Source organism: Hypomesus transpacificus, chromosome 21, assembly GCF_021917145.1.
Source record: "Hypomesus transpacificus isolate Combined female chromosome 21, fHypTra1, whole genome shotgun sequence".
Lineage (NCBI taxonomy): Eukaryota > Metazoa > Chordata > Actinopteri > Osmeriformes > Osmeridae > Hypomesus > Hypomesus transpacificus.
The window spans coordinates 9,897,990-9,912,362 of record NC_061080.1 but is presented as its reverse complement, the minus strand read 5'-3'; the positions used below and the strand labels follow the sequence as shown (position 1 = coordinate 9,912,362).

The window sequence follows — 14,373 nt, the reverse complement described above, 5'->3', positions numbered from 1 at the left end:
TCAACGGTGATGTCAGTCTCAGCGCCCCCTCCATTCCAAACCCAGTTACCACACCAGCTGAGTCTGTCCCAGTCACCACTCCCGTGCCCACCCATTTTCCCCCTTCCATGGGTCCAGAGCCAATGGCAGCGGTACCGTCGCCTGTTGTTCCTGGGACGTCGTCTCGTGTCAGGTCCCCACCTGCATGGCAGAAGGACTATGTGATGTCTGCCTGAACTCTTACGGAAAAAGATGGAATGATTTTGTTGTTTAGAAGGTGGGAAGGGTGAATTACTGTTAAGTTTAGTTTAAACAGAAGTTTATGTTTCCATTCCGATCTAGGACAGAAAAGAACACTTAAGTTAATACAGTACAGCTACAGTGATGTAGATATGATTTTTCTATAAGTCTACCTCCAGGAAGTTCATTATTAAAAAGAGGGAAGATGTAGCGTTCTTATAATAGAAGTATACTATCGCGAGATTATAACAAGACTAGAATGTTAGAGTGAACCGTTGATGCACATGTGTCCATGCGGGGTGAATGTGTTTATTAAAGCTCCATAAAACGGCCATACTTTCGTGTGTGTGATTCGTAACACACCACAGGCATCACTATCAGTATTGCTATTATTAATGGTAATGTTAATAGTAGGTGGATAAATAAAGACAGTAAGCATGAACATATTAAATTACAAGTGTAAAAGTCGTTTTGTCAAGTGTTGTGCATATGTAGTAGCCTATTGTATTTTTACCTTCCATAGAAGAGCTGCTGCATGGCTTCATGACTTGCCTAACCCGGCTGCCGACTGTCTCAATGTATTGTAGCTTATGTATTGTAACTTGCTTAACTACATGCTTTTATGGTTCTTCCCTTTGGCACTTATTTTGGTTGTTCACAATATGTGCTTCATGTTTTGGCTACCCGCCTTTTTGGGGGCTATCTTGTTGTTATTATCAGTGACCAATGCACTTTGTAAAGCTCTCTCTTGGAAGTCACTTTGGATGAAAGCGTCCGCAAAATGAGTAAATGTCAATAACTCCACTTTCCCTCAGTGTTACCCATGCTGTATGTTTAGCTTCATTGACACTCTGACTGGGCTCTACTGCTGCCTTCAAAAATATAAAGCTTCTGTGTTTCTTCAACAATACTGTACCTATTTTGTTACTATGCAAGTATAGAAAGTATATGCTTTTGTGCTTGTCTAATTACGGAACTCTCGTTCCATCAACACCTTCAGAAAATAAAAGGTAATTAACAACGTCGATGTACAGTAGCTAACATTGGATCATTGCTTCATGTCATCTAGCCACTCCGTCAGACGGGATGGATTAGGGACTGTTACGGTACTGTCGTCACGACTTGTTTAAACATCCATGGTGTGTATCCACCTCCGTTTTTTGTCCATTTGTGCTTCATTCATGGAGAAACACCAGCTTTTACAGCAAACAAGATAGCAATCTACGGGCTAACAAACGTACACAAGCTTCGAACCGGAAGACGATAACCGGCTTCCGATTGAAACCCGCTATGAATCATGGGTAAATTTGCTAACCAGGAAAAGGTGGATAGCTCCATTCCATTCATTCTGCACTCGCTCCTTAGCGTCCTCACATGGAACTAGAGTGGAACTGCAGCCAGTTCAGAACCCGGAAGTTTCCAGAGTGGCAGTTCTCCTTATTTTAGACATTCTCTGGTAAACGCTTCCCGTCTATATGACCAAGATGGCAAATGTATGTCAAGAAATCTACAATTGGGGCAGCAGAAAGTTGCAGCAAAAATGTATCCAACATTACAACCCCAATTTTATCTTATTTATTTTAAACCCAACAAATCATGACTAAGCGTGTAAAAGCAGAAAAACTAAAAGATGACACCAAGCATTTGAACCTGAACATTATTCCAGTACAGATACACAAGGGCTAGCCTTGCATGACAAATATATAATAAGTTATTCTCCTTCAGAATTTTTTGCACATGACAATAGAATCAATACATGAGATTATCAACAAACGAAACATAAAGGACTAAAGTACATTTAACAATTAGCTTAGATATCAAATGTTACACATTTCATTACATTCTATAAAATATATATTCTTCGATATAAAGTCTACACATACTATCAAAGACTGAAAGAACTCCGTTCAGGCAACCATCATACTGGAGTTTAAAGCTACAGCTGGCCACAGAATTAGTTTTCAATGAATACTGTATTTGTGTCATCCAAGACCCACCTTTGGCACTCCCTTTGTCAAGGTTAATGTTCGTGTTTGTCATTCATGTAGTGAAAAAGACTGAATTAACTGCAAGCAGAACTTAATTTAAATGCATGGTTGATTTAGGTGTCGTAAAAACTGTTGTTAGAGAGAGGATATAATTCCATTTTAAAATGTACAACTCAATAAAGCTGATTCTCACAAGTCGTCATGGTTTGTTAACACAATGTATGCAAAGCAATAAATTAAATATGATTCTTTCCCCACCCCAAATCTCTATCCAATCCATGTAATTGCTAAATAAACACTACTGGTAGAAAACAAGTAGAGCCATAGAAAATGTGGTGAAAAAAAATATTCCATTGACCGTCAAATTGAAAAATGGATTGTACTAGGGGTCAAATGTAGTACTGGTTAGCCGCAAGGTTGTCCATGAACGGCCGGACCAGATAATCAGTGGAAAAATAGAATACGAGGCCGAAGGTGATGGAGATAGGCAGCGCTGGTAGGGCCTTCTTGAAGATGGCCAGCAGGAGGAGAGTGAGGCACAATCCCTGGAGACAGTAGGTATGTTAGAGGGCACATAATAAAAACCCTTGAATCGATCTACAAGCAAAATAAGTCTGAAATGACGGGTGGAACTCCACGCTGTGTACTGCCTACACACCCATGCAGTAACTGAAGATTGTGCTGAAGAACTTACTATGAGTATGGCTACGAAACAGGCCAGGGTGGTGTTCCAGTCTCCTCCAGTGGCGGCAGCCTTTCCCACCAGCACACTGTAGAAGATGAAGTCTCCCAGTCCAAGCTTTACTCCACCTGCAGAGACCCAGTAACACAGCATGCTAACACTCCACGACAATACGGTTTCCTTTAGGGCTGGGCGATATGGGTAAAAAATTATCAATGTACATATTTAAACTAGTGCTGTCAGTTTAACGCGTTATTAACGGCGTTAACGCAAACCCAAATTAACATCGTCAATTTTTTTATCGCGCGATTAACGCTCTTTTTGACCTAGCAAACTTTGTAGTTTTTTTTCACATTCTGTTGCAACAACCACTGACGTTAGAAAAACTACAATACCACACCGGATCTAGCTAGACCGGAAACAAAACAACAGGCACGCCACACCCACTTGTTTGGGCTTGCGAGCCGGCTAAACAGTCGTAGCAGAGCCCGTTTACGGATATTAGACATTCTCTGGTAGTAGGCTGACATTATGTTTTGAGTTGATTGCCAGCGCCAGACGCCGAAATGGATGCCAATAAGATTCTGAATGGAAAGTTTACTTTTAAAAGGTTGCCAAATGGTTCAATTGACAAGACCAAAGTGATCAGTGTGTTCTGTCGTTGTGAACTGAGCCGGAGGGAATGAGCTATCATCGCAGCACGTCGTGGAGTCGAAAATATAATTTTGATGGCACACAGCCAAGCACACAGCTGATGCGAATTCTCCGCCTGCTCGTCAAAGCCAGGCGATTGCAATGTTGTTTTCAATAAAAAAAAAAACATTTGCACGAAGCAATCCAAACCACTTTTCCATGTCGATAAGAGCATTACAATTTGAAAAAAGAATGGATGAAAAAGAAATCAAGGGACATTTAAAATAGATACAAATGTGCGATTAATTGAGATTAATCGCGAGTTAACTATGACATTAATGCGATTAATCGCGATTAAATATTTTAATCGTTTGACAGCTCTAATTTAAACTATTTAAATATTTAATCGCATTAATGTCAACTTGCGATTAATCGCACATTTTTGTCTATTCTAAACGTCCCTTGATTTCTTTTTGTCCATAATTTTTTCTAGATTTAATGCTCTAATCAACAAGAAAAAGTGGATCGGATTGCTTGGTGCAAATGTTTTTTTGTTGTTGTTTTTTTTAAACATTGCAATCGCCTGGCTTTGACAAGGGTGCGGAGAATTTGCTTCAGGAGTATGCTTGGCCATCAAGTGGTATTTCAGACTGGATGGGATGCGATGATAGCAGTTCACACAAAGAGTATAGAAGCACAAGAGGCGACACTGATGCTTTTTTGGTAACAGTCATAGTAATAGTCTCCTCAAGGATCACAATGACTCTTGCTTAGACTGTTGCTCTTGTTGGTTAGCGGTAGCTGGTTTAAACTGTTGTATTCTATTTTAGTTAATCCTATTTTTATTGCTTTTCTACAGGTACACCTGCACTTAGAGATTAATGTTGTGTAATTTAACTTGTTTAACTACATGCTCTTATGGTTTCTTCCCTTTAGCACTATTTTTATGGTTGTTCACAATATGTACTTCTTGTTTTTGACTACCCACAATGCTGTGGGGCTATCTTGTTGTTATTATCAGTGACCTATGCACTTTGTAAAGCTCTCTCTTGGAAGTCGCTTTGGATAAAAGCGTCTGCTAAATGAATAAATTTAAATGTAACAGTCACTAGGGGATGCTTCGGTAGCGCGCCACCCTTAACCCTGCCGTCCTCCAGAACTACAGACCGGTATCACTGCTACCCTTCTTTTCAAAAACAATTGATTGTGCTGTATATAACCAACTGTCAAACTTTCTCTCTCAGAACAACCTGCTTGACCCTAACCAATCGGGCTTCAAGACTGGCCACTCCACAGAGACTACCTTTCTTTCAGTCACAACTGCCCTCCAGTCTGCCAGAGCGGCTTCTAGGTCATCATTCTGCTGGACCTTTCTGCGGAGTTTGATACGGTTAACCACCAGATCCTGCTCTCCAGACTGTCTGAGATGGGCATCACTGGCACTGCACTCCAGTGGATCTCATCCTACCTGTTGGTAAGATCCTACCAGGTCTCCTGGGGAGGCAAACTGTCAGGCCCTCGCCTGCTCTCCACTGGTGTCCCACAGGGCTCCGTCCTTGAACCCCTCCTCTTCTCTCTGTACACCACCTCACTTGGACCAATCATCACCTCCAATGGCTTCTGCTACCACTGGTACGCTGATGACACGCAGCTGTACCTGTCGTTCCCCCCGACTGATCCGGGGATCTCAGCTAGGATTGAGGCCTGCCTCACAGACATCTCCGCCTGGATGACCGAGCACCACCTCCAGCTGAACCTCGCCAGAACAGAACTTCTCATCATCCCGGCTAAACCCTCCATCTCCCACAATCAATCACCCTGGGATCTGCGACGGTGACCCCTTCATCCTCTGCCAGTAACCTTGGGGTTACCATGGATGACGAGCTCTCCCTCACGGCCCACATTGCCGCAGTCTCCCGGTCTTGCAGATTCACCCTCTACAACATCCGAAATATCAAGAGATACCTGTCTGAGCACTCCACCCAGCTGCTAGTCCAAGCACTGGTCCTCTCCAAGTTGGACTACTGCAACTCGCTGCTCGCTGGTCTCCCAGCATGTGCAACCCGCCCTCTTCAGAGGATTCAGAACGCAGCGGCCCGCCTGGTCTACAATCTATCCAGACGCTCCCTTGTTACCCCGCTCCTCATCTCTCTCCACTGGCTACCCATCAACGCTCGTATCAGATTCAAGACCCTGGTACTGACCTTCCGAGCAGTGAACGGGACTGCACCCGACTACATCAGGTCTCTCTTGCGACCTTACACCCCCACCCGTCACCTACGGTCTTCTTCAGACAACCGCCTGGTGGTCCCACCGCTCAAGACCACCCGGTCCCAACACAAGCTCTTCTCCTGCCTGGCCCCCCAATGGTGGAACCAGCTCCCCACCTCCATCAGGGACACTGACTGTCTCCCCACCTTCAAGAAAAGGCTCAAGACACACTTGTTCCGGGAGTACAACAGCACTTAGGAATGCTTGGCTGGATCTGATGTTAGTTTCCTCCAGGATCACAATGACTCTTATTGAGTGACTTGTTGCTCTTGTAGATTAGTTTTAAAGAAGTTAAGTCTTTTTACTCGCTGTGAAAATATTTTACTGTTAATTGTTCTTCTACAGGTACAGTCCTGCACTTTTTGTGATTCATGTTGTTTTAATTTGTAACTTGTATAACTGCATGCTCTTATGGGTCTTCCCTTTGGCACTTGTGTAGTTTTTTCACAATGTATGCTTCATGTTTTGGCTGCTTGCAATGTTTGGGACTACCTCGTTGTTATGATCAGTGACCTATGCTCTTTTGTAAAGCTCTCTCTTGGAAGTCGCTTTGGATAAAAGCATCTGCTAAATGCATAAATGTAAATGTGGGGTGAAAATTCCAACTGGAGTTACAGCACAGATAGTTAGCTACATACTAGCTAGTAACAGATCATTTTATATATTTTTTTTTGTGTTGACGTTTGCTAACTAGCGTCGGCAACTGTGTAGTACCTAGCAAGCATTAGCAGCATTTGTATTGGTTAAATGTACATAGTTAAATATCAGCTAATGTTCAACTGTAAAGTATACACCTTTTAAATGATCCATTGGTACAGTAAATCAGCCTTTGCCAGGTGGAAAGGGAATTTTAAGAAAAAGTATACATTTAACACCAACATTTAGTGGCAAAATACATTATGTCTACAAATCATTTTAGATGTGGTATAAGTTCAGCTAGCTTGCAAATACTGGAGGGTAGCCTACGGAAGTTGAGTTAGCCAATGTCGATGCTAGCTAACGTTTAGCTCTACATTTCACTGGGTCTTGCAGTGTTGCTTGATTTACTGAAATTATTATGAAATGTTATGTACTAGTAGCCATGTGCCTACTTAAGCAAGTCACAGTATGCCCTGATAGTGTAACTGAGACGACACAGTAAATAATTAATCTTTCAAGTAATAAACCCCCGTTGAAGTGTTGAGCATTAAATTAGCTCCACGGTCTGAGATCTTGGGACAAAGACACTATTTTTGTGTTTTTGTAATGCAGAATTCGGTTAAATAATATCGGTAAAATATAGTCCGTAAGGTGAACCCTATTATCGTTTCATCCCGCTCCACAGTCTGGCATCTACACAATCTTTAGCGCCTGAAAAAGAACGAGTCGTGCTAAGCTACCAAAAAAGGTTTGTCGCTGAAATTCCAGTCGAGTGTCGAGGCGTCTATGTTTTATGCAGAACTAGTTTCTTCAGAGCGTAACAGGATTTTTGTGGCACGATCGTTCTATACCAATAAGGTAGCTGATTTTTGTCAACCAGCGGGCACGATGGATGGATATGGTTGGCACATCACCTGGATGATCAGAAATCCGGCCCCTGCAAAAGTGCCTGTGAGACAGGCAGATGTTTATTTTTGCAGGACTGTGTTGTACAGACTTATGTCGTTGTTGTAATTGTGCCACCACAAAACAAACTGAGGAACTGGAAGATAACTGTCCTGACACTGACAGTGAGGACTGAGTGTCCTTAATTTGTTATTCCTTATTCAGTTTTATATATCATATTTCATGAAGATAGTTTTTGTGGTTGATCAGTGTTTTCATTTGTGGAAGAATGAATGAATGAACCAACAAACAAATGGTTATTGGTACAAGTGCAATTATTAACGACATAAGTCTGTGCAACACAGTCATGCAAAAAAACCATCTGCCTGTCTCACAGGCACTTTTGCAGCCGCAGTGTATCAAAACACTGTCAGGGGCCGGATTTCTGATCATCCAGGTGACATGCCAACCATATCCATCGTGCCACTCTGTTGACAAAAATCAGCTACCTTATTTGTATAGAACGATCACGTGTCGAACCGTGCCACCAAAATCCTATTGCGCTCTGAAGAAACTAGTTCTGCATAAAACATAGACGCATCGACAATTGACTGGAATTTCGGCAACAAACTTTTTTTTTGGTAGCTTAGCACGACTAGTTGTTTTTTTATGAGCTAAAGATTGTGTAGATGCCAGACTGTGGAGCGGGAATCATTTTCTAAAAGACTTTTTGTGGTTCACCTTGCGGCCTAATAGACGTAATGAGTGGCACATTAAGTGGGGCAAGTACATTTCTCTTCCAGACTTGCCCTACCAAAAAATCCACTTGTCCCGACAAGCCTTAATGTCGAGCCCTGTACATGGCTAGATTCTTGATACAGATCAGAATCCATCATATCTTGGACACCCAAAATCAGCGACTCACACAGCCAAATCAGCGCAATAGAAAATGCGCTTTAAAGAATTTCAAACCAAACTTTGTGGAAAAAAAGTGGAAGACTTGTCTGTAACTCAGTGAAATAAACTGTTAAAAGGGATTTGATGATCACTAGTCTAGTGATTACATTATTCTGTGTTGTCATCATTCTTTTTTTTTTTTTTGTAACAAAGCAGCTGATATTGCCAAAAGGGACAGCAAGCTAGTGGACTGCCGAGTCGCTTTCACCCCAAAATGGCGGACACGTAGCGCTGCTACTGGGCGCTGGTGTTGCAAAGGAGCGTTCATTGGCTTTCCCTTCTTGTCAATATAAGTTATTTGGTTCACACCAACAAGACCAGATCACTTTGGTCTTGTCAATTGAACCATTTGGCAACTTTTTTTAAATAAACTTTCCATTCAGTATCTTATTGGCATCCACTTCGTCGTCTCGTGCTCGCCATCCACTCAAAACGTGATGTTAGCCTACTACTCTGGATAAGAGCGTCTGCTAAATGACTAAATGTCCTAATTAGCCGGATCGCAAGCCCAAACAAGTGTGTGCGGAGTGCCTGTTGTTTTCTCCGGTCTAGCTAGATCCGGTGTGGTGTTGTAGTTTGTCTAACGTCAGTAGTTGTTACAACAGCATGTCAAAAAAAAAACTACTAAGTTTGCTATGCCAAAAAGATCTTAAGATTAAAAAAGCTATGCAGTTAAAATGGGTTTGCTTTAACACCGTTAATAACGCATTTTACTGACAGCACTAATATTTATATTTCCATTTGCTAACGATAATTAAGACGATAGACCACAGATCCGTAGTAGTAGCAAAATAAGTGTCTTCCTCAACTTTTTCCCTACACTCGGCAAAATGTTTAGGCAGCGCGGTGTGAGAGAAATGTTTGTGGCCAGGGAGCACGTACCTGGGGTCAAGTAACTTAAGCTTTTTAAAAGCTTGCTTATTATCAATACCTTGGCGCAAACTCACACTTTCTGCATGTTCCAACAAGTGATTTTGCTTCAGGTGGTAAAAAGGATTTGTCGTATTGCCAGACTGCTGTTCCTAATTATTTTCTATCGACATTAACAACATTATAGAAAATTAAATAATGTTACGATAAGTTTATTGAGGGAAGTCATAACTTCGATAAAACGATTAAAAAAATATCGCCCAGCCCTAGTTTCCTTTACCGTGGAAATTATTTGTCTGATTAAGTTATGAAAAGAAAATGGGCAGTCCTAATCATGAATCTTTTTATGGTCCCTTCCTGAAAAATTGCTTCCCCTGAATCGATTTAAAGGCTCAGGAATGGTGTAAGAGCACAGGCGGACAGACCACATGCTGTGACTTGCATTCTCCCATTCAAGAATGATTGTTGTTGCTTCATCGAAGACTGAATAGCATGGGTTGGTGTCAGCCAGGCGCGTTGTTAGACATTACGCTCTTCTTGGGCACAGGCCCCTTATTCAATCATTTCAGGGACGCAAGTTTGATATCCGATTTGGTAGGGACATCAATAGTTAAAACAGTTTGTGTTTTCAACTGCGTTGATATTAAAAGCGTTGATTTGGATACTGCGTTACTTTTTTCAGGTTTATCAATCTAAATGAATGCACTGACTAATAAAGTAAAGTGTTAAAACGCAAACTTTTTGAATTTATTTTTTACTGGGGCACAGCCGATTGATACTGAGGCACGTGCCTCAGTGAAAAGGGTTTAGCAATGCCCCTGGTGTCAGCCTGTGCTCTTAGACCTATCCGGGGGCTTTATATTTTTGCTGCCCAAAATGAACTAGTAATTCATTATTAAATAAAACAATCTATTCATTAGCATATACTTTCACCCACAGCTATGTGCAGGGGGCATGTAATCGTCTGCAATTAAATGCTCTACCAATGAGCTATAATCATTCCATCAAGTTACGATTGAAGATGCCTAATCACTCACGATCTTCCTCTAGGTCATCATCTGTTGAGTAGGATCTGGCCAACCCTGAGGACACTTGGATATCTGGCTCAGCTCCATCACTATGCGAGGCAATGCCATCACTCTGGTGTGCCTCTTCATCTGTCAAACAAAATGAACGCCAACATAACGAGTGTGCATGTCAAGGGAGCATAACTATCTAAAAACCTTTTTAAAGATATATTTTTGGGCATTTCTGGTTTCTTGACATAGTGACAATGTAGAGGGACAGGAAGTAGGGGAGAGACAGAGGGGAGGACATGCAGGAAGTGGCCCGGGTTGGAATTGAACCCAGGACCCTGCGGTAAGGCCTTAGCCTACGTGGTACATGCTCTACCCACTGACCTATAATGTTACCGATGAATTTAGCTCTGACCTGTATCTTGATTTCCAGACTCTCTATGTGTTGAAGGGTTCGCCATTCCGACCATCCATATCATGGCAGCTGGAAAAGGAAAACATTAAAACTGTTTCTGTATCAGCCCTCTTGTAAATAGTCACTCAGTTCTTCAAAAAAGTGGAACATTTTAATTCACTCAAGCTTTTTGGGTTTTTATAACAACGAAATCAGTCACAATGAGAATCCATGAGAAGCCATGCCCTAAGGCCTACTTGCTTGCTTACAATCGCATTTTGTACTGTGGCTTAAGTTTAGTACTCACATGAGTATATAAGGGCAGGGAAAATAGGCTCATTTCGCTCTTGCGCAGTCTCCACAAGCATCCTCAAAGGACCCTTGGGGGACAGCACTGCAACCAAGTCTGCAAACAAGATGTAGAGCAAAGAAGAAAAAAAATCCCTCCTGTCACATTCCAATATGTCTGTTGTTTAACAACATAGATAAACCAAGAGTTTTCAGCAAATTTTGTCATGTTTTGGTTGTAACTACAAATATATATTTGACCCTCTCGGCCTACCGTAGATAGAAATGGCTCCCAGGATGACCCAAGCAGACCATTCCGGAAGGTACTTGATGAAGACGAGCGCCATGAGGGCGCTGATGACTATGAGGTAGGCCTGCTGGAGCTGCAGAGGCCCCTTCCAGTGGATGCATATCATTCCCACCGCCCCAAAGTTCCAGATAATAATGGCCACTGTGGGGTAATCCATGGCTATGTTGTACGTTTTGAACACCTCCCTGAGGACATCGGATCAAAGTGAAAAAACTTTGAGTTGGAGGATTGTATGACACGGACTGATAGTTTAGCACCATCGTCATGAGATCAACTGTAAAATTGATAGGAAGTGTCCCCAGAGTAAATCAGTCTTTTCACAGCAGAGAAGGTTTTCTTCAAAATCTCTAGCCACTTACATCACAAGAGAAAGACTAGGTTAGAAATGGGAATCTAGGAAGACTTTTATTTGACTTGAATTGCTCTTCGGTCAAGCTGTTTTCATCATGAACCTTGATCCTTTAGCTCCCTTTAGCTCCCAATGTGTGAAACTGGGTACAGAGTACATACTGTTGAGACTAATGCCAGGACTTGGAAAATACTGGGTTTTCTTGGTCATGAGACCCACTCAAACTTTCATTTTGTGAAGTCAGTTTCAAATTATATATCCAATGTTCCAAAGTGTGTCAAAGTGGTAATCGACACTGTCGGCATTGTTGAGCAAAGCAGGCCATGTAGGTCAAGTTTGTCTGAGCCTATCGGGTAAGAGCCGATCTGACACACACACGCAAGCGCACACAGCCACTACACTACCCTTACCTCTCATTCGCTTCCTTTTCACTTCTACTGTCCCATCTTTCCCTACTACCTCGAGAGTATGAGGTTTCACAATTGCTCTCCATCTCAGCACTCATATAACTGCACTTTTGACTAAACTAAAAGAGCCAAGGACAATACAGGATACTTACCCAAGATACATGAAACTGAACCAAAATAGCAACATTAGAGAAGACAGGATGAGCCATCCATGTATGAACTAGGACACAACAGGAGAGGAAACGCACCATCAGAAATTGTCTAAACAAAAAATATGTGATGTACTCCTATCCTTTACACAGCTCTTGACAGCTCTAAATCTCTCCAATCCTAAGCAGACACAGTTTTAATGATTGCAGATTCTGCTTTAGACAAATGTATTTCTCCGGACATACATTTTTAGGTGAATAAACCGTTTTTTTACGTGATTTTGCGTTGAACACATTATACCTTTGTTATGGTGTCTCACCTTGTAACAACGATACTTGTAGAGGACCACCAGAAAGATGGTCATGACCACAATGACACTGATCATGATGATAGTGTTGAGCACCGAGTTTAGGAGCCGCTGGCCTACAGAAGTAGTGTCCTCTGTGAAGGGTGTGTAGATCCTGTGGGTTACAATTAAAATCTAATCAAATACATTTTAAGAGTCAGTCAAGTCAATCTTGGGTTTTGTATCTCTGTCCATATACATTATAGAGCAAAGTATGTATAGTGTGGTAGTAGACAAGCAACCCCTTTCATGTTGCCCTCCTTGTCCTACATAAAACAAGCTTTCAATGCGCCATGCATATAAATAATGTTTTGCATGATCCAACTGACTACTTTAACTTGTGCAATCTTTGCAGAAAGACACTTTCCCATAGGTTACGACAAGACAGAGAGTCAAATTAATGAAGCCACCTACAGCTGCTGGCCGTTCTTCTCCGTGTAGAAGCTGACTGACTTGATGGTGGCCACCACCACCACCATGCAGAGAGTGACGGGGACGAAGAGCATGATGACATGCTTGGCGCCATACTTGAGGGTGAGTTCTTCCTCATCCATGTCGGGCTCCCTCTCCACTGTGCTGCGGTGGGCACCAGGACGCTCCCTGCTGGAGACCGGGGCTACACCATCATGCTGAGAAAGAATACGTTCATGATACCTGGTTAGTGTTGTGGTGTACAGTAGAGATCATGTTCACAATGCAATTTAAGGTACTGAGACATATAACTACTGTTAATTCACAGGTATGACTTCACAGTATGTCAAATGTAAAGAGGTGCATGTTTTGGTTAGATGAGATTACCAAATGTCGCTAAGTGAGGACTGATGGAAAGCTGTCGTTACGGTTACAAATTCAAGAAACATACAGCCATAGTGAAAATCTAAATAACCTCTTCGATGGCTGTACATTTGTCTTAAAACAAGTTTTAAATGTTTCAACAGAGTCAACAATGCACAACTGGGGCCACAGTTAGATGCAGTTCAGTTGACACCTACTCTTTTGGGTTCCATGTCCGATGGCAAGGGTTGGTCAGGCTCTTCCAGGTAGGACGGCACGGGGGGAATCTCGGAAGCAACCAATGCTGTCCTTTCATTATATGACTCCTCTTCACTGTCCGAGGTATTCATGAATGGGAATGTTTGTCACAACTCTGCAAGAATTTGCACCAACATGATATCGTCACTGATAGAAAACTGTGACGCAAAATAAACGTCTAACAAATCCCCACATAGCATAGGTATAACACAGATTCAGGCAAATCAGGTAAATCAGGTCATTCTCAATTGAAGTACAATATATATAACACAATAAGATTATTTGAATCTGATAGTAGATTAATATGATTTGGTCGGAAGACGACTGAGAAGCGCACAATCGTAATTCACAGTTCGATAGTGAGTGTGTGGCTAACACTAATCGCAAGCTAACTTAAATTCTGTCTACGCATGCTAGCAACTACCTAGCCTGATCAATGTATGTGAACCCATAAACAAACGTAATGGAGTCACCTTCGTAATCCTTAATTTGACATAAACTAAACCAAAGTAAATGTGTAAACGCCTGGATGTAGGATCTGGAAGTGATCTCTCCGTCAAAAAGCGGAATCGCAAGTAAGACTTTCGCATCAGCTGTTTGTGTCTGTCACGTGACAGTAAATGTTCTGGTAGTGACGTTTCCCGTCACGTGACAGACACACAAACCGATGGCAGAGGATAGGGCTGTGTCTACTACCGCGCACTTTATGAAGTACACTGCAATACAGTGCCCTGCAAAACAGTGCACTTACATATTCAGTGCACTCTGTCGCTGATAAGTGCTGTCTCAAGTGGAACACTGCTACGTTAAACACTTGGTGGAAGTGACGGACGCAAATCTGCTCGCCACACCCGCAAAACCTGCCAAAATGAACGCGCTTCTCCACTTAAGTGGAAAAAGCTGCCGAAAGGGCTACTCCTTTTCCGCTACGTAGCCA

At 42.1% G+C, this 14,373-nt stretch overlaps 1 protein-coding gene across 1 annotated transcript; it reads right to left on the bottom strand.

Annotated features, from left to right (window-relative positions):
- Positions 1–1,778: 1,778 nt before the first annotated feature.
- On the bottom strand, positions 1,779–14,040 carry psen2 (presenilin 2). Its single transcript, XM_047043611.1, has 11 exons — positions 13,910–14,040; positions 13,397–13,551; positions 12,819–13,033; positions 12,378–12,519; positions 12,061–12,128; positions 11,117–11,337; positions 10,862–10,960; positions 10,576–10,644; positions 10,182–10,301; positions 2,902–3,017; positions 1,779–2,752 (listed from the first exon to the last, which is right to left on the bottom strand). Exons 2-11 carry the CDS (start codon positions 13,526–13,528, stop codon positions 2,597–2,599), a joined length of 1,338 nt encoding a protein of 445 aa, XP_046899567.1. The 5' UTR covers positions 13,529–13,551; positions 13,910–14,040; the 3' UTR covers positions 1,779–2,596.
- Positions 14,041–14,373: the final 333 nt, after the last annotated feature.